General features: G+C 32.4%; 1 protein-coding gene across 5 annotated transcripts in view; it reads right to left on the bottom strand.

The window, feature by feature from the left end:
- The window catches only part of Epha6 (EPH receptor A6), a 792729-nt gene that overhangs the window by 325965 nt on the left and 446357 nt on the right, over positions 1-20407 (bottom strand). For all 5 annotated transcript variants that reach the window (XM_078044415.1, XM_040270502.2, XM_005336763.4 and 2 more), the window contains one exon: positions 2144-2268. In XM_078044415.1, the coding sequence (XP_077900541.1) occupies positions 2144-2268 (125 nt within the window). The remainder of the gene's footprint in view (positions 1-2143; positions 2269-20407) is intronic.

Here is a 20407-nt window from a genome sequence, read left to right on the forward strand (position 1 = left end):
CACACATTTTGAGTACATGAAGATCTATTTAAACCATTAAACCCAACATATATTTCTTCTTGTGACACATGCTACAATACAGTTTGAAAGGTTAGGCCAAGTGATTACTGATCACATGCTGGCATAGCTAATGTGCAGAATCTGCCATCCAATTTAAATTCAGTGAATTCTTTTTTTCTTAAACTATGGCTGTATCCCTGTCTGTTAATTATAATGTCACTTTTATCACTACAATGATGCTGTCATTACTTAAATGCCAAAAATGGATATAAGCATGTGAATGAGTCACCTGTCCTTTATTCAATTACATTTACCTAGAAACAGAAGAAAGGTAGGTTTCCATCTCTCCCCTTGCCCTATATTTCTTTACAGTAAACCTAAATTTACTTATGATGTTTCTATTGATGCTCATAAAATGATACCCCAAAATATGCTGCTTTGGACTTCAAACTGAGAGCACCTGAGGAGCTGCAAATGAAGATGTGTCTTCCTCTGAGCATCCCTTATCTATCTGAAGACCAGATCTGCCACGGAGGAACACAATTATCTTCAATGCCACTGTTCCACTTTCAGAATAAGAGACTGAAAATTAAACACCACATGGAGAACACAGAGGAACTTTGTCCCAGGCCACTGGATCTACTTTTCCTGTGAAAATCATTTATTACCTCTCTGAAATTGCCTACATCTCCTACTTCACTACCCTTCATGGTGAAAATATTTAAGTGTCAACCAACTGGGCCGTCTTTGAATTTTATATTTTTTGTGGCTCCTGTGCATACATGCATGGCAATACAATTATATGCCCTTTCTGCTGCTAATCTATTGTCAGTTTATTTCAACAGACACAAATATCAAACCTTTAGGGGGACAACTGAAACTTCCCTATATTCCTTTGTTTCTAGTAAATTACAGATGCCGAAGTCTGGCTGGGCACAGAATCACGAGCCCCTCAAGCAGGAACAAACTTTATTTTTGAAATTGCCGCCAATACCCTGTACACGTCTGGGAAGAAGCCAGTCCACACGCACGGTGGTGTTCTACCCGAACCCCAGAACAAGTTTCTCCCCCCCGGAATTCCCTCCTACTGTACTTCCTCAACCAATGGGAACTCTCCAGGAGTCCCATGGGGGGGGGGGGCAGGTGAACAGCAGGAGTCCAATATCCATATGAATGCAAATCTTAACATAATCATATCATCTCAATGGCTAGGTGGCATCACTTTTCAACCAAAAGTGCCATGCATAATATTACTTGGCTGTGGCTCTTAGCATCCAGAAATGCAAGACATTCTTATTGTGGTAAACCACTGTAAATTATGTATGTTTTACACATTAACTGTTTTTTAAAAAATAATGTTCCCTTTGTCAACATTTTTGATGTAACACTCTACAATGAGACATTTCAAAGTTAACTATGTGCTCTGCTGTAGTATCTACAGCAACAATGTCATAATGGTGAAAAACACAGGGGAAAAACATAAAAAGAACATCAAAAAATATAATTGAGCAAATAAATAATTTGGAAAATTATGATTCTGGAGTATAATTTTATATGACAAAATGGAAATTAGGGTAGATAACTGATTTGCCAACCAAATTTGTCTTAGGAGAGTCTTATAAAATAAGAATGTTAAGAGAATATTTAATTCATTTGTTATTTTCATTTTTCTCTTAAGATATCCTCTTCAAATCACAGTGAACAATAACTTTAAATTCATTGGCAAAGGATATGTGCTCATCACTCATTTTGGGTCATAGGAATTCAATTTTATAATTCTAAAATGAATTTTAGAAACAATGTTATAGCAACAAAATTGTAAGTTGAAGGAGTTTATTACTCAATGTTCTTTACTGCATTATAAAACTCCCTAGAGGAGGTCATAATAGATATGAACATTTGTCATCTTCTACTTTAATAAAACAAAATAAATTAATTGGTAAACTATAATCACAATAGTAAGTTAGGGAGAATTCAAAGGAATAATGAGTATGAGATTAGCCCACCTCCCCCAAAAAAGTTTAAATTAAAATAATATAGTATAAAAACATGTTTGATATATACATATACATATATAAGTACATATATGTATATGTATATAGACATTTATGTAGGTTTTTAGAAAGCTCCAAATAAGACCTACTTTCTCATAGTACTTGATCTCGTAGTCCAGAATGGCTCCATTGGAGAGAGCAGGTGCTTGCCATGATAGAGCAATGCTATTTTGGGATGCCCAGTCCTTCCTTACCATACCTATTAGAGAAGGTGCTGAAAGGAAAGAAAATAACTAAGAATTAATTTACAGGAATCATTTTTTATGATCTTTTCTTTCATATTTTTCTCCTGAAGAAGGCACAGTTCTTATTGAAGAGGACACGAATTGTTTATACCAGATTAAGAAGATGGCCTCAGGATATACTCTATTCAGTCTAAATAAGGCCTTTTAGAAACACTATTAAGGAGCATAGGAAAAACTCAAATATTCCAAGGACAAGAGCCAGAATTCATCATCTTTGGTCTCATTAGACAAGGGCCTTATTCCTTAAACTTTTTTTTGGCATTGAGTTATGTCATGAAGTACAATACACTTGGTTCCTGTATTTTATAAAATCTATATATACTATCAGAAAAACAACCAATCTCTGCAATTACAAGATCACTCATAGGCTTTTCTTTCTTCTCAAGACATCTTAGTTCTTTATAAACAATCTACTTCATATTTACAATGAATTGTTTTTATCAATGCAAAGATTATTTTGTTTGCACAGTTTCAGTGACATCTGGATAAAATTGAAATGTTTAACTGCACAAGTTTATTTTCAGAATCTGGTCTGTTTTATTTTCCTATATGACACTATGTTAGCAATACAAAATTAACCTAAAATAACACATGTTATACTTCTAATATTTAATTCAAATGTTTATATTGCAGATTAATTTCTTTGTGTCTTTCACAAAATACTTTTCATGTTTAAGTATTCTAATTATTTTAAAAGAGTAGTGTTTGAACATAAAAGTTAAAAATCATTTGTTAAAAAAATTTCAAATTAAATTACATTGAGATATCATATCTCAGAGTGGAAAAATCCAAAATTTTAATAACATACTTTGTTAGCTATGTTGTGGGAAAACGTAATTTAATGTACTTAAGTGTTTTTTAAGCAAAATAATACACTTTTATGAAAGTAAACTCAATAATTAATGCAAAATACATATTCATTTATAGTTTTTAAAAATTTTTTTGGACTATTCCATAGATACATGGCACAAATACAAAGAGTCATATTTACAAGACCATTCATTGAGACTTTATTTGCAAATATTGGAACAATCTAGATGTCTGTCAATGAGAGATGTTCAGTGAGGGATGTTGTTGTTATTAAGAAGTAGAAATTTTCCCCATAGGAGGAAGGGAATGTGAGCTCAATGAAAATAAATAAAAACTTAAAAGAATCCATAAGAACTCATGATATTTTTTCCAATTTGTTCTCAGAAATTTATTTAATTATGCCAATCACAGATGAAAATTTGGCAGAATGTGATACTTTAAATTTCTTAGGAAAAAAGTACTGAAAGTTTGGTATTTTATTTCTAAATACTGCCTCCATGTCTTTAAGAAAAGGGTTTGTTTGTTTGTTAGTTTGTTTTTAAATTCATGACATTAACAAGTTTAATTATCCTAAGGGAACTTAAGAAATTATATTTAAAACTCTTTTTGGCTGTCCAGTGAGAAAGTTATATAAATCATATTCTTAAAATGTTATGTCACAAATTACATAAAACATATCCTTAAAATGACAGATAATCATGTAAGTTACTCAAGAAATAGAAGTTTGTCTTATGAGCTAAAACAGAAATGGATAGTATGATAAATATGGAAAAGCATTGAGAAATAGTTCACTATTTAAATTGAGACACATTCACTATTAATAAATTACCACTAATAAATTTATCCCTGTTGGAAACTGCATTAATGTTCTCACAGAACAGCATAATAATGTATTAAGTGGTGCTTTATGGATAAATTATAACTTTAAAGTGATCATACAAATTAGAAGTTGATTTAAGCGTATAAATTCATTACAATTTTGAACACTTCATGTCTAAAATCTTATGGTTAATTTTCAATTTAATGTGCAGTGTCATAAAGCAATATTACCAGTGTATTGCATTTTACCTCACAATTATTTAATACCCAAGGTCAGCAATAAAATCCCTGTAAAATTCATACAAAATCTAGCATGATGGAATGACTACTCTGTAAAATGTAGGTATCTTTTTTTTATTTCTAATTCTCCAATGGTCAATTGTACATGACCTAAATTTTATAAATCTCATTCTATATTTCTGTCAAACAGAACTAATGAAAATCTATTTCCTAATCTATAGGTTCTACAGTTAAACATGAGCTTTAGGGTCCAACATTATGGTAAGCTCTAAATTCTCTTCACTTTTGTATATTCCTTTCACATGGAAATATCCATATTTTACATAATTGTTAAATATACATAATTTTAACTAATTATATTTATTTTAATAACATATTCTAAACACTATTTTACATTTTTAAATAGTCTATAATAATAGATAAATATTTACTCTACTTCTGGAAATCTAGCTTTTGAAGAAAATCTGCATTAATATACTTAGGCATACTTTTTAAAAAATATTTTTTAGCTATTATCAGTGGATGTTTATTTTTTATTTATTTGCATATGGTGCTGAGAATTGAACCCAGTGCCTCACACATGCTAGGCAAGCACTCTGCCACTGAGCCACAATCCCAGTTCGTTAGGCATACATTTCAATCAGTTCATAAATTAAAGGATGTATTCCCTAATGCAACATTTTCTGTTTTCACAGAAGCCAGCACAATATAGAATTTCACTTTAAAATGAGGCTTCAATATATATAAGCATTCATTTTGAACATATTTAATGAATTTGTTTTCATAATGACCCAAGTTTATGTAACACCTGCCACATTGTGATAGCAATGTAGGACCAGTGAATATACAGCAGAAAATAGAGCATACATATTTATTTCCCCACATGAGAAAAAGTGATTTTAAGACATAGATAAACCACTATTGATGTATTCCTGATTAAAAAAAATAGTGTGCATGGGTAGAGCTCAGTGGTAGAGCACTTGTCTGACATGCATAAGGTCCTGGGTTTGATCAACAGAAATGCAAAAAAAAGAAAAAAAGAAAAAAGAAAAAATAAGTAAAATCAGAGAAAGAAACAGGTAGTGGAGTTTGTCAGATCAGAGGCTGACTGAAAAACAGAAGCAGTGCTTCCTGAGCAAGAATTACTCAGGAATTACTTAGTAGAATTGCACAATAAATTGCATAAATGTTATGCAATTCTATATACATCCTCTCTTAAGCCTTCAAATCTTAGTTTTGATTTAGTTAAATCTTAGTTCACTATGAAAAAAGTGAACGTTAAACAGATTACCACATTCTTGGAAATGTTTTAAAACAAACCTTGATTACTACATTAACTGAATCTCAAATAGTTCACTGAAAATTATACAACAAAAATTAGAAAAAAGTATATGCAAAGGAATTAGTTAACAAAAGAGATCTTATTAACAAGTAGATTATTTTCATATGCTTATATGGAGATACTTGAAGAAAGAGTAAATTACTCTAGTTAATTATTTTGTTCTAAATTAAGATTCAATTAATTTTATTAAAACATTTACTAGATATCATGTCTATTATCTTATTTCAGTCTCACAAAATTAGGACATTAAGGTTGTCTCCATCTTAAAGATGAGTAAACTGAAGCTCAGAGGAGTTGAGTAATCATTTAGTGAGAAGAATTGAAGGTGAATTTTAATATTAACTCAAAGTGTCAAGAGAGAATTGAAAAATTAATGTTTCTGTATTTCCCCCAAATTAGTTCTAATTTACTGTTGTAATATGTTCAAGATTAAAATCCATGCCCCAAACTAGAAGCAAGGAATAAATTACATTACAAAGAACCATCTTGACTTTTGAATACGTTACTATTAAAAATCACACTGTGGATTATTAAAAGTATGTCTTATATCAAGAATTTAATCAAGATTTATGATATCTATTTTTCTAAAGCTATATTAAATATTGTTGACCCTCCACCATCTACTGAGCTCATAAGACCTGTAGGTTTACACACTGGGATATGTGCAATATGCCTGCTGATTTGTGTGTGTGGGGGGTGCAAGTCTAGATGAGAAAAACAGGGAGTGATAGTACACACCTATGTACTTGTTTGTGATAGAGAACCTCAGCAGTGAATGCTAAGCAATAGAGTTATAATATTAGAAGAGAACTCCATATTTTGTTTTATTTAACACAGAAGCTCCCTCATTCCTGACAGTTGATAATCCACATTTTGTTTCAGCATTTGCGTAAGTGAAGCACACTTCTTTACAAGTCTCTCCTATCTGTTTCTTTTTGAACATCTTGAATTGCTGATGAGTTCTCATAGTCATTGTCTTCCTGTAATTTCCATCAAGACCCTAGCTCTGACCTTTCACATAAACAGAACTAACTCTTTACTTTTTCTCATCTGCCATCCTCTTCTTCTCTCTCCTTTCCCCCTCACTTCTTCCTATCTCCTTTCCTTCCTTCCTCTCTCTTTTCTGCATTTACTTTTCTTGTCCTTTTTATTGCCTCTTTATTCCTTTCCTTTCTTCCATTTGCCCCTTTCAGGAGAGGTATGTTTGTGTGTGTGTGTGTGTGTGTGTGTGTGTGTGTGTGTGTGTGTAGTTTAACAGAAGTATAATCAACAACAAAGTGAAATGTCAATAAAGAATGATTCAATAATAAGTAAATAAAAAGTACAGGCTAGAATGTTCAAATCAAAACCATTTTTATCCAGTCTCATTCATTGCTAACAACTATCAATGAGAATAATTGCAAAGCAAGAGCATGTAATGATGTTTCTCCCTGTTTGCTTAGGACAAGGCACCATAATCAATACCATAATTTTACTTGGGAAATTTTGTTGATTTGATACATGTTTATCTTATAAATTGACATTTTTGGAAACCTGAGAGCATGCTCTAAAATATTTCTGATTCATATGTAGTTTTAGAAACATTTATTGAATGTTTTTTTTTAAATTTTATTTATATATGACAGCGGAATTCATTACATTTCTTATTACACATATAGAGCACACTTTTTCATATTTCTAGTTGTATACAAAGTATATTCACACCAATTCGTGTCTTTATGCATGTACTTTGGATAATAATGATCATCATATTTCACGAATGTTTTGTGGTCTAGATACAATATATTCTAACATTAGCCTCTGTGCATTTATTTTGATGTACTTTTCTTTGTAATCTAGTTCTCTATATGCTTGAAACCTCATTATGAGTTTGAAATATACACATGAGACTTACATGTAGGAAAATTGGCACTTCATATCATGTTCTTCCTAGTTCTTTTCTACTCTCTTTATGTCTGACAATAATGGCATTATAGTATGTTAAACCATATGGCTGATGTTGTAGGCTGAATAATGGCCCCCAAATACTATTTTGTAATCTCTCAAACCTCTGAATGTTCTTTGATAAAGGAACATTGTAGTTTTGATTAGGTTCAGGATTATGAGATGGGAGTAGTCTGGAGTCTCCAGATGTGCCTGGTGTAATCACAAGTGATCTTATGATTAGGAGCCAGCAGAGCGAAGGAATGGATTTTTCCCTGGGTGTCTCCAGAAGGAATAAACTCCCCAAATGCTTTGATATTAGACCTGAAAGACTCACTTTGGATTTCTAACATCCAAAACTAAAGGTAATAAATATGTGCTGTTTTGAGATGTTGTGATAATTTGTTACAACAATAACCATCCATACAATAACTTAATTGATTTAAAGACTTTAATCATGGATACATTTAGGAATGATCATTCAATAAGGGAAAGTGGGTAAGTTAAAAAAATAAGTTTGTAACTGTGATAAGAAGTCATCTATAGCCAGGTGCCATGGTGCATGCCTATAATTCTAGTGGCTCTGGGAGGCTGAGGCGGGAGGACTTTTAGAGCAAAGCCAGCCTCAGCAACTGAGTGAGGCCCTAAGAAACTTGACCAGACCTTATCTCTAAATAAAATTACTTCCCCCAAAAAAGTCATCATCTATTTAGTAACATCTTATTTTATATATTTATGACTTTAAAAAATTATTCAATCTGTTTCTTTGAAAAACATTTTGGGTACCATGGACTTACAGTTTTTTTTTTCTTATTTTAATCTATATTAAATAGGTTTCTCTCTTTGCCTCTCTTATCAGAAAAGGAAATGATTTCCCTCTTTCTGATTGTATTATCATAAATTATAGGTAATATAGGATTAAAAGATATTTTCCTAAGAATAAACAGTATACTTATTTTTTAATGCCTTTATCTTTAAGTTTCAGAAGTCTTTCCAAGGAAAACACAAAATTTGATCACTCTTCCTCCTTCTTCCTGCAAAGCCAAAGCAATGCTGGGTGGTAGCTTGATATTAGTGAGTAATGTGTGGGAAGATTGACACAGAAAACTCTCACTAACTATGGAGGCCACAATGCAAAGCCACTTCATTAATGATGAGTCAAAATGACATCACTATCAATACTTAATTATCAGAAATAAGATCTTTAAAGTTATTTTCAATATAATCTGCATCTTTTTAAATTTCTCTCTCTTTGGTTGTGTGACTGGCTGATTTAATATGCTCCCTGTTACGCTTTTCTTTTTAAAGTTTTTATTTATTCCTTTTAGTTATACATGATAGTACAGTCTATTTTGACATATTTATACAAACACGGAATACATCTTATTTTAATTAGGATTCCAGTCTTGTGGATGTAGAGGATGTTGAGATTTACCGTTGTCTTTAAGCTATTGTTTTCAGTAATTTATATTCTACACCTCTAATGACTGTTGTTTAGTTCCAGGGGTATTTGAGAAATTGTTTATAAAACAGATACTATAAGATGCAGTTTCCTTGAAATAAAAGAAAAAAAATCTTCATATTAGACTAGCTGAGAGTTTGTTGACTTCAATTATTACCTTTAGAATTTCAGTTTAAAGAATACATGTTAGAGTGGTATGTTTAAGGAATTTAATATAGGTTCTTTTCTCAAAAATCAAAAAAGTTTCCGTGTCCACAGAGAAAACTCAAGAATTTGTCACTTCCCATATTAATTTTAAACAAATATCTTATTTATAATATCTCATTATATTAACATTAAGATCAGTGTTTTCTATTAAATCTTCCTGGTAAACGTGCTATCATTTGAACTATACAATTATATAAATTCTGTAAGAAAATTATAATAGATTTAAATTTATAAATAACCTAATTATATTTAATGTGGCTTATAACTTCTGTCTATCAGCTCATTCTTCAACAAAAAGTTTATATCATGTTACAGAAATATCTAAAATGAACTAATTTAAGTGATTAAAATGGGAAAATTTTTATAAATGTGAATAAAAAAGTCATCTATAAGTAAACGAAAATCATCTTAAGGTATGTTATAAGAAGGAAGCAGCTAAGCGAAGAAGTTTGCAGAAATATAAATTTTTAATTTATATTTATATATATATTTTATATTTATATATAATTATATTTACTTAATCAACAGGTAAAGTTGTATATATACATTTTATTGGAGCAGATTTAAGTTTAGACATACAAAAGATATCTATACCTTTTAAAAATGATTCCATATACTTGCATGGGAAAATAAGTGTCACATATATAAAGTGACAAATTCAAGTAACCAAACAATATATGCTATGACCCCACTTTTTTTTCTAATAGAAAATACCTTCAACTGGGTATGTGATTACATTTATATGTGTGAATTAATTAACATCATGCTATTAATTAATAGGGATTTATTACTCTAGTTCTTTTTAAAATTAGGTAAAACAAGAACAAATGAAATAAATTGTGTAGTTGTCTAATAGGTACTGATTCTTCAATCATATTAACAAGTTACTATGTTATCCATAATTTTGAAAGTATTTGAAAAAGGAATATGGTTTTATTGCAAAGAGTTTAATGAAACCTAGTCCTAGATCTTGTGATATTTTGAATATTGCTTCCAAAATACAACTCAAAGCTAGATACAAATGTATTTTTAAGCTATAACCATAAAGTAATACATGTGGCTTATAGAGGAGTCATGAATTTTTAGTATTACCCTATATTCTTGTTGTCCTCCAATTTATATGATGGTACAAAATTGTGCAAAAACTAGCTAGAAAATAATAGATGTTGCATATATTTTAAGTAAGAAAACTTATGAAAGTTAGGCTTTTAAGTGTTATTAATTTGCTTCCTGAGTGTCTGAAGAAAAAAAGAAAAATCCCTTTCCTTTTAGAACTCTAACGTGCATGAGCACACATAAAAAATTTCAGTCTTCTTTTGGGTCTGTGACACAATCCATAGATAACCTTGGACCTTTTAGAAGAGTTCACATTTAAAAGGCTTTCATTCATATTATAAAATAAAACAGCAGCAATTATTTTCTTTCCTTAAGATAGAAGATCAGACTGCCTTAAGATTTCTTTGATCACCTTGGATGGAATTGATTTTGGTGTCTGAAACCCTAGAATATTCACTGTCCATTCCTCATGATTTAACAATTGATGCCATTATCTGAAGCTATTGCTATTCTTCCCTATCGAATATAAAAAATATATTGTACTGCACTTTTCAACTTCCTGTGCTCTTTCACATGTATTGACTAAGGTTATATGCATTGTAACTTTGTTGATAAAATAATTATCATTTTATAAAGACCAAGATAGAGAGAATCTGACTGGAAACAACTTATACACAGTTCTTTAACATGTAAGGAGCAGAGGGTAGACTCTTATGTTTATCTCTGATAGACTACTCCAGCAATCATGGTTCATTTAAAGCTTTGAGCTTCCCATTAGACCTGGTATAATGCCACACAGATGAATTAGGCACATTTTATTTGACTTTTCACTAATTCTAAACCCATTTCATTATCCCATCTTCCTCTACCCCATAAGCTGTGATCTCACTTTCCCTACCCATAGTTTGACATCCATAGATCAATAATATTCTAGTTGGCAAAATTCTTCTGGGTTTCATAAGTTTGAGGGATATAACAACTCCTTCTAAGATTCTACATGGACTAGATGTAAAATACTTTAAAATATTCATTTTTATGCTTTTACTTCTTGCTTTGGGGGAATAGAAGCTATATTCCTAATACAGTATGAGTGAACATGGTTCTTGAAGGTACCAAAAGGAAGAATGGACTCATACTGCTGGCCACGGGAGGGAATGTTGAATGATCCTGTCATACGGATTTAGGAAGGTGAAAGCATTCCTGCCAACTCACCAGAAATACAACTGTAAAACTGCTTTTGTTCTCTCATTAAAGAAATTTTTGGATTGCAACATCAAATTCCTAGGCATTGCTTCTGGTTCAAGCTGAGAGGAATAAATCTCAATTCTTCCTTGATTGCAATTGTCTTTGTGTAGGACAAGTAGCCAGGAGCTCCCACAGGTGCCTTGAAACATTCAGGCTTCTTGAGGATATAGGTAATTTTGTTCTCATCCTTGATCAAATGGTGGAGTAAATTACTGACGTCAAGTAACACCTGGTGGAACCCTGTGTTTTCCTCTTATTTTCTGTGGTTAGTAATTGTTTAAAAATCACTGCACACAGAGAAGCAACTTGTGTTTTCTCATATTGGTTGCTGGCTCACAATTTCTACTTCATGTTCTTCTAGTAGCTTCAAAGACATTCAGTGCATATCTTACATACTTTCCCTGATTTTTGTGACTGTGTTCTTAACAAGACAAATGGCATTGCCCTGTATTTATAGCATAAGTTAATAGGATTACAAAGACTTTAAGAAATAAATGTTTTAATTATGAATCTTTAATGTGTGAATCTTCACCAGATTTTTATACTTCATTTAAAATGCAACATGCTATGCTGGCTACACAATCTATCTTATATTTCTACGAGAAAATTCATTTTTTAAAAAAATCAGGGATTGAACTCAGGGACACTCAGCCACTGAGCTATATCCCCAGCCCTATTTTGTATTTTATTTAGAGACAGGGTCTCATTTAGTTGCTTAGCACCTCTCTTTTGCTAAGGCTGGTTTTGAACTTGTGATCCTTCTGCCTCAGCCTCCTAAGCCACTGGTATCACAGGTGTGTATCACTGCATCCTGCCCTATTTTTTTTTTTTTGCCTGTAAATTTGCAAGGTGACTTTAGGCAACCAGGAATTTTTTTTCTTAAAATTAACATAATAAATTATTTGTACAGTATGTATAAAAAATATCAAAAAATGCAATTCTGCTATTAAAATAATATTGTAATTCAGCAATTTACGAATTCAGAATTTTCAAATTTCATTTGTAATGTATAAGGGGAGTGATTAAAAATAAGGAAACAGAAATATATAACATGTGCAATGTTGATATAGAGCTAGCCCATACCACCAGGGTCATGTCAATGGCTTATATACAGCATTCTTCTATGTGGACACTAGCTATGCAATGTAGTTTTAAGTTATTTTGAACATTACCCTGAATGTATGTACTATTGCCCTACTACTTTTAGAATTGTGTCAATCATGTCATTTACTATAATTCTTGTCATGTTCTTCTGTTTTGACTTAGATCAATTTCAAACAATGGTCAGGTGGGGTTTTTTTTGTTAGTATTTATACACTAATTTGTGCATGTGTACGTGTGTGTGTGTGTGTGTGTGTGTATGTATGTGTGTGTGTATGTATGTGTGTATTTGGTAATTTGGTACTGGGGATTGAGGTGCTTTATCACTGAGCTACATTCCAATTAAAACTTTATTTTAAGCCAGGGTCTCACTAAGTTTCTTAGGACGTAGTTAATTGCTGAGGCTGTTTTTCAAACTTGTAATTTTCCTTCCTGCCTGAGCCTCCCAAGTTGCTGGAATTATTGGTATGTGCCACCATGCCCAGCTACATATTGATTTTTGATTTGTATTTGTAAACTTTAGTTGTATAACTTTGCTTCTTAGGAAAGCCAAATGTTTGCTTAAAATTAAGTGACAATTAGACTCAAAATTGCCCAACATCATATGAGCTACTAAGAAATGACTTTAGCTTGCTGGACATTTTGTTTCCCAGATTGCCAAAATGTTGTTTCCTCAACTTGAAACTTGCTTCAGAAAAATATGAGAATAATTTTCTCAGATTATTTTCCTTACTTCAGTCCCTGTCTCTCTGCATGTGGGGTTGCCTGGCTAGCTGAGTTTGTTTGAAGAGACAAAGTCTTTCTATGCTGTCTAGATTGGCCTCAAATTCCTGGGCTCAAGGGGTACTCCTGCCTAAGTCTTGTAAGTAGATGGAACACATGTCAAAATGCCCAGCCCAGTTGAATGTCTAAGAGATACAGAATACTGTGAATATTTTTTTTCTCACCCATCCCTAAACTTCACTTATCTGTCTAAAAAAAAATCATAGGATCTCAAAAGAATTCAACTATCATAATTCCCTCCTCCAGGAGTTCACAAATAATGAAGATTGACTCCAATCACCAAAGAGAAGTCAACACTGGGATAAGAAATTATCTAAATAGACTTGTCACAAAATCCTCATATCTTCCATGTATCCTCTGAGAGACCTATTTATCTTTCTTTCTTTTTTTTTTTTTAACATTTTTTTAGTTGCGAATGGACCTTTATTTAATTTATTTATATTTGGTACTAAGAATCAAAACCAGTTCCTTACCCATGGCAAGAACTCTACCACTGAGCCACAACCCCTGCCTGTTGGGAGCTTCTCTGGACAGGAGCTATGTACACACCATTAAGTCCTGAGTAAAGAGGTACTGAATAGGTATTGTACCCACTGCAATGCCTTTGGACCTTACCTCTGGTTGGATAAGAAAGGTGCAGCTCCAGGAATGGGTGTCACCCTGTGGCGTTGGATTATATCCACTTGTTTGCTGTAACCCTACCCCTTGCCTCATTTGATTGGATTGATTCTCCCCAACAAAACCGGGGTTCTAGGCAGTGCTCTCTTTCTTGCCTGCCTTGCCCCTCCTTGTGGGAGCTGTGACTGATGAGCAGTCACTGAACCCAAAAAGGTACTTTTGGTGGGTGTCTGTGTCTTTATTCAGTCAGCCAAAATTCACCTGGAGTGACCCTGACCAGTTTATTTGTGGAACACGCAACCTCTCATTTATCTTTCTTAAAAGTCATTTGTTTTCTCTTGTTATTCTCCCCTCCTTTTCCCGTTCTGATGGCATGTGACTATCACATTCTAACAAACTCTAACAAATGGAGTCACATTTTTTTCTGTGAAGTCCTATGAACACATATGAATAAAAATTTCTGTTTTTGCATGCTTATCTATCCTATGTCATTTCAGTTTGCAGGCCCTGAATCATTGAGCTAAGAGATGAGAAGAAGTTTTTCTCCCTAGCAGTTTCAGTGCAAAGAGCATAGCTGTTGACTCAGAAGTTTTCATGAGAAAGACAGACAAATGCATGCATTTATCAGTGTGCTTTTTTATGTAATGAATAACAACAATGTCTATAGCAGCTCAATTCACAATAGCTAGACTATGGAACCAACCTAGGTGTCCCTCAATAGATGAATGGATAAAGAAAATGTGATATATATACTCAATGGAATATTACCCAGCTTTAAAGAAGAGTAAAATTATGGCATTTGCCAATAAATGGTTGGAATTGGACAATATCATGCTAAGCAAAATAAACCAATCCCACAAAACCAAAGGCCAAATGTTTTTTCTAATATGCAGATGATAATTCACAATGGGGGTTGGCACTAGGGAAGAATAGCATTACCTTAGTTTAGATAGAGGGGAGTGATGGGAGGGAAGGAGAGGGGATGTGGGGATAGGAAAGATAGTAGAATGAAACAGACATTATTACTGTATGTATATATGTGATTAGGTGACCAATATGATTCTGCAACATATACACTCAGAAAAATGAGAAATTATATACCATCTATGTATGATATATCAAAGTACATGAATGCATTCTACTGTCATGTAAACTAATTAAAAAATAATAAAATTATAAAAGAAAGCATAAGGGATACTTGGGAGAGTTTAGAGGTAATTCCCTAGGCCACACAATTTATAGAGCAAAAATTAATAGATCTTTGGAACAAACCTAGGTCTAAATGACTCACCTTATTTCTTTCTTTATGGTTAATACTGTTGTTTTTGTTTTTATTTTCCCCCCTTGCCTAAGAATATACTTATATACTGAGTCTTTTTACTATAGACTTGTTTAGAATGTATTTTTGTGAGAAAAGTTCATTTAGATAATTATAGCTAGAATTACTAGAATATAAGTAAGGTCGATATGCTGCTGATGTTGGGATTTTGGAAGAAGGTATTTTATGACTTCAAAACTATATTGGGAGTGATTTGGTTCAAATGTGACTTTGCAAGTGCCTTTTTTCATGTGTCCACATGAAAGAGAAGTTGTAAATACTTATCACCAGATCACAACTTCTATCTCAATATTGACCAAACTTAACGTGTGGTTGTAACATTGTTCTTCAAGATGATGTTAGACAGTTTTCTATCTTCACATTACATTTGAGAAATGCTAAGTAAAGCAGTTACTGTGTGGGTAAATATTCTAACTTGGTTTTTGATTTCATGAGACCTATAATGAAAAACTTCCTGGAATCATATTCTTAAATTCTTAGAATGCTGGAATACTGATTTGGGAAGAAATATCAACTTATACTTTTAAAAAGTTTATTCTGTTGGTTCACACTCAATTATTAACTATTGCCCTGGTATTAGAAAACAAGTGTCAAAAGGACTAAGAGGTATTGCAGATGTTCAGTTAAGACCATATTCCTCTTCACTGAGAGGTATATGATGGGACTGCAGGAATCTGTAGGGTATTAGCACAGGCTCTCAAGATATACTGCAGCAGAATGTGGCAATAAGCACAGAGGCATCAGAGACAGGTCACTTGGATTTAAATGCTAGCTTTGCTATTCACTAGTCACATGACTGATCAATTTTCTTCAATTTTTTTATTATAAAAAATGAAAAATTACCAATGCTAGTTTATATAAAATACCATAAATATCACTTCATTTTATTACCAATTAAAAATAAAAAATAGTAATTTTTATCATTTAGGATAGTTGTAAAGATTATATACATCATTTCATTTAAAAAGGTATATCATCTCATTTATAGCAATTAAAATAATGACTGACACTGCAAGCACTCTAAATAGTTGGCTATTATTATTGTTATGGTTGAATGGCAACTTTGAATAAATTTGAATAAAAGAGCCATTTCATTTAGACTTATAGAAGATTTTCTAACAGTGAACACCATAAATGTAGCAAAATACTTACATATCTCACATGCTAAAAATCCATATAAGAACAACTTGTGTATTCAGCACAAGAAGATTTTAGTCAAATATTTCCCAAAGGAGATTTTTCAAACTTGAGTATCTGGTAAATGCTGTTGCTACCTTGGGATTCCTTCTTCCAGAAAATTAGTTGCTTAAGATTTTAATAAATGTTGCACAAGTAAAGGTTATTGTAGATAATTGCATTCTGAAAACACAGATTGAAAATAAGCCAAATGTTTCCTTTTTGAAAGAGTAGTCAGGGCTTTCAATGTGTTACACTGCTTTGCAAGTGGTGAAGATAGCACTATAGTGTACGTAGCCCCTTCACCTAATTGACCAAGTTATCACTTTTTGAAAAGCATGTCATGGGACTAATCCTCTATAGAAAACTTCAAGAATGCTAATAAAGAGGATAAATCCTGGAAAACCAAATATTTATTCAAACTAATATACTTTATTGGAATGCTTCAAAACAGTTAATTATACATCAGGAAAAATACACCAATTTCATGTCACCCTCTGGTACTTGATCAGTTGAAATGCTGGAAATCATGCCAATGTTGGAATCTACTTTTCAGAATAAGTTTTTTTTTCAATGAACAATATTAATAATATAAATTTGGCATTTTACTTGTTTTAACTCTGCAAATACTTACTAATGAAACCTGGATAACATTTTTTTTCAAAAAAATTGGTTGTGTTCAGTATGTGACAAAGGGAATTTTGGCAGAAGGCACATATTTTCCACAATAGGGTTTGTTAGGGTTTACATCTGAAATGTCTTCCAAAACTCATGTGTTGAAGTCTTGGTGCCCAATGCAGCAGTGTTCAGAGGTAGGGCCTTTGGGTGATGACAGGATAATGATGGCTCTGATCTCATTCGTGGGTTAGTCTATGGATGGATTCAGAGCTTAACAGGTTATTAGGAAGAAATTTTAGTTGGTAGGGCCTAATTGGAGGCTGTAAGTTATATAAATTACTGGGGGAATGCCCATGAAGAAGAGTATATTGGGGCCCTAGCCCCATCTCCCATCCCCTATATGTGCTAACTTTTTGCCATGAGGGATTAGTTCTGCTTCACCAGGTGCTCCCCACCATGTTGTGCCTAATCACAAGGCCACAGTGATAAGGCCAAGTGACAGTTGAAGAGAATCTTTGAAACTACTCCAAAATAAATCTTTCCTCCTTTTATATACTTTTTCAGGAATTTTGTCACAGTGACAAAAATCTGACTAACACTGGAGTATCATTTCTCTTTTTAGGAACATGCAATGTCAGTGTCCATATTAAAAACAAATTTTTCACATCATTTCAAATAGTTCAAATAATGAGTTTATTCCTATGTTAACATATTGTGGTTCTAGTTCATCTTTCAGTTCTAGAGCATTAATTCCTTCCTGTAGGTTCTACCTCTGGTTAAGTTACTGATTAAATACATCACTTGTATCCTATGTCCTCAAAATTTATGTTTACTTTACTTTGGGTCAGTTCATACTTTATTTGCTAGAATAGATGGTTGTTTTTAGTAAACTTTTAAATCTCCCGGACATAAGTAGATTACTTCTCATTTACCTTAATTATTATATTTTCTGAATATAACTTAGAAGTAGATATTAGTTCTTCTTAAGGAATATAAGAACTAAATGTAAAAGCATCAACACCAAAACTGAACCTATATTGCATTTATAGAATACACTTTGTTGAAAATTATATAATTCATGTTTCACTGTATTTTGTTTTTATTTTTTGGTACTAAGGATTTAACCCAGGGACGCTTTACCATTGAGTTACATCCCCAACCCTTCTTTTTTTTTTTTTTTCTATTTTGAGACAAGGTCTCATTAAGTTGTTTAAGGCCTGGCTAAATTGCTGAGGCTGACCTCAAATTTGTAATTCTCCTGCCTCAGCCTCCAGAGTCACTGGAATCATAGGTATGCACCATCATGCCTGGCTCACTGTTTGTTTTAATGATATTGAAAATGTAGTATATTTAATATTATACTCATAAAGTGTTTTTTTTTTGTGTGTGTGTGTATGTATAACTGAATTGTTGATCTGTCTTTGTATATTCAGGTAACAGACTAAAGGACCAGTGCAGATCACTAATGTTAAAAATTCTTTAATTTTTTGAAAGAGCATATTGAGTGCTACTGGGTATGCCCAAGTCAGGGTGGATTCTAATTGCTCTGACAAATATCCTGCTGGGAAATTGATCTTCAAAGATTCCTTAATGCCTTTTTTTAAAAAAAATCCATTTACTTCATTTTAATACTTCAAAGTCTTCCTTTCTATTAATTATCACATACACTAGAAAACACAAAGAACAAAATGCTATGTTTTATTCATCTTAGAGAGCATCTAAACACTAAGTTACAGCAAAGATGGAGACTATTGAAGCAAAGGTCATCCTCTGTCAAACAAGACCATAAGAGACTTTTCTTTTAGAAGAAAATTCATGAATATTTTATCTGAACATTTTCATGAACTTGCTGAAAAGCTATGTTTCTTGGCATTAACTGGGGATGTCAAAATCAGTTACTGTAATTTAGATCTTTTGTTAATATACTTTTCAGTCTTTCATTTAAAACATGCTCTTCAAAGTTCGTCTAAAATGTACATTTCTAAAGTGTTAACATTATAGATAAACATGCTATGTAAAATTAAATTGTGTATTTTTATTGATGAATAAATACTTTTGTTCTAACACAAATCTGCAGGAAAAATGACAATAATAGAATAAATAACCTAATTTTCTTTATCTGAATGAGAAAAGAATGACTTCTGTATTAAAACCTTCCAACTTTAAGTTAAATGCTAAGCAGCCCTTGGGCCCTGACTGGTGAAGGAATCAGTAGCTGGTCAAGCAAAAACTAACCACAGCTCACAGCCTATCAACTTTTTTTTTTTCATTAAGGCATGATCATTGCATGTTCTAGAAATCATCTAAAATTTCTTAAGTCTTCACAAAATGCTGCCTTTGCATGTGAGAGACACAGCAACAAAACTTCTATACCTGCTAGAATTCTCCCCTGCACCTTCTCACTGTCCTGGTGAAGAGGGCAGAGTCCAATGCGAGTGGAGTGTTTGGGTCTTTAACTTTGTCCTAAGTGTGATGTGGCTACATAACAAGGATGTATAATTAGGCTTTTAAAAAGTCAATTCTGGAATTAGATTTCCTTGACTTTGAATTGTAGTTTAGCAGTTTAAATCTTGGCAATTCACCTACTTAATCTCCATTTCATTTTCTCTTCTATAAACTGGGAATACTAATACTGTCTAACTGATAGGTTTGGTAAGGAGAACTTAGTGCAATCATCTGTACAAGTGACTCTTTATTTGAGCTATAATAGGCATCAATAAGATATAGAATAAGGGTGTGCATGTATACCAAAACAAAATATGTTTATAGCTGATGCCTAATGAAGTAGGAATGCAGAAGCTCACTTTTCAGTTTCCAGACGAATATTAAGATATGGAAAGATTATTTCAGGTCTGTCTTCAGATACATATTCTCCACTCTTGTGGATTTTTCCTAAGCATGCCAGAGTTATTTTCTTTCCTCCCATGAACTTCAGTCTTGCTACATTGATCACTTCCCAATTTCTAAAATTACTGGATGACCTCTGTAGACTTGTGTGCCACATTTTTAGTTTCATTTCTCATTAGTACATGTTATTTCTTTGTATGCCAGTTTTATAACTCTTTCCCCATTGTTCTTCTGATATATCTAATTAGTTAATTTATTTCTATTTTTGTTTCATATCTAACTTTTTTTTAACCTTAGGTTTTTTTCCCTATGAGATCAAAGCACATTTTTTTGAAAACCATAAGCATTTTCCTAATGTTTATTTCTACTTTCTACAATAAAAGTGACTTTCTGAGGTCTGAACTGACTGATATTACTTACATTATATTTTACCCTAGTTCTGAAGTATTTTTTCAATTGGTGACATAATGACTTTTGTTGTTGTTAAATACCTTTCAAATGAAAGAAATTTCTCCAAGCTTT

Source organism: Ictidomys tridecemlineatus, chromosome 3, assembly GCF_052094955.1.
Source record: "Ictidomys tridecemlineatus isolate mIctTri1 chromosome 3, mIctTri1.hap1, whole genome shotgun sequence".
NCBI classification, from domain to species: domain Eukaryota; kingdom Metazoa; phylum Chordata; class Mammalia; order Rodentia; family Sciuridae; genus Ictidomys; species Ictidomys tridecemlineatus.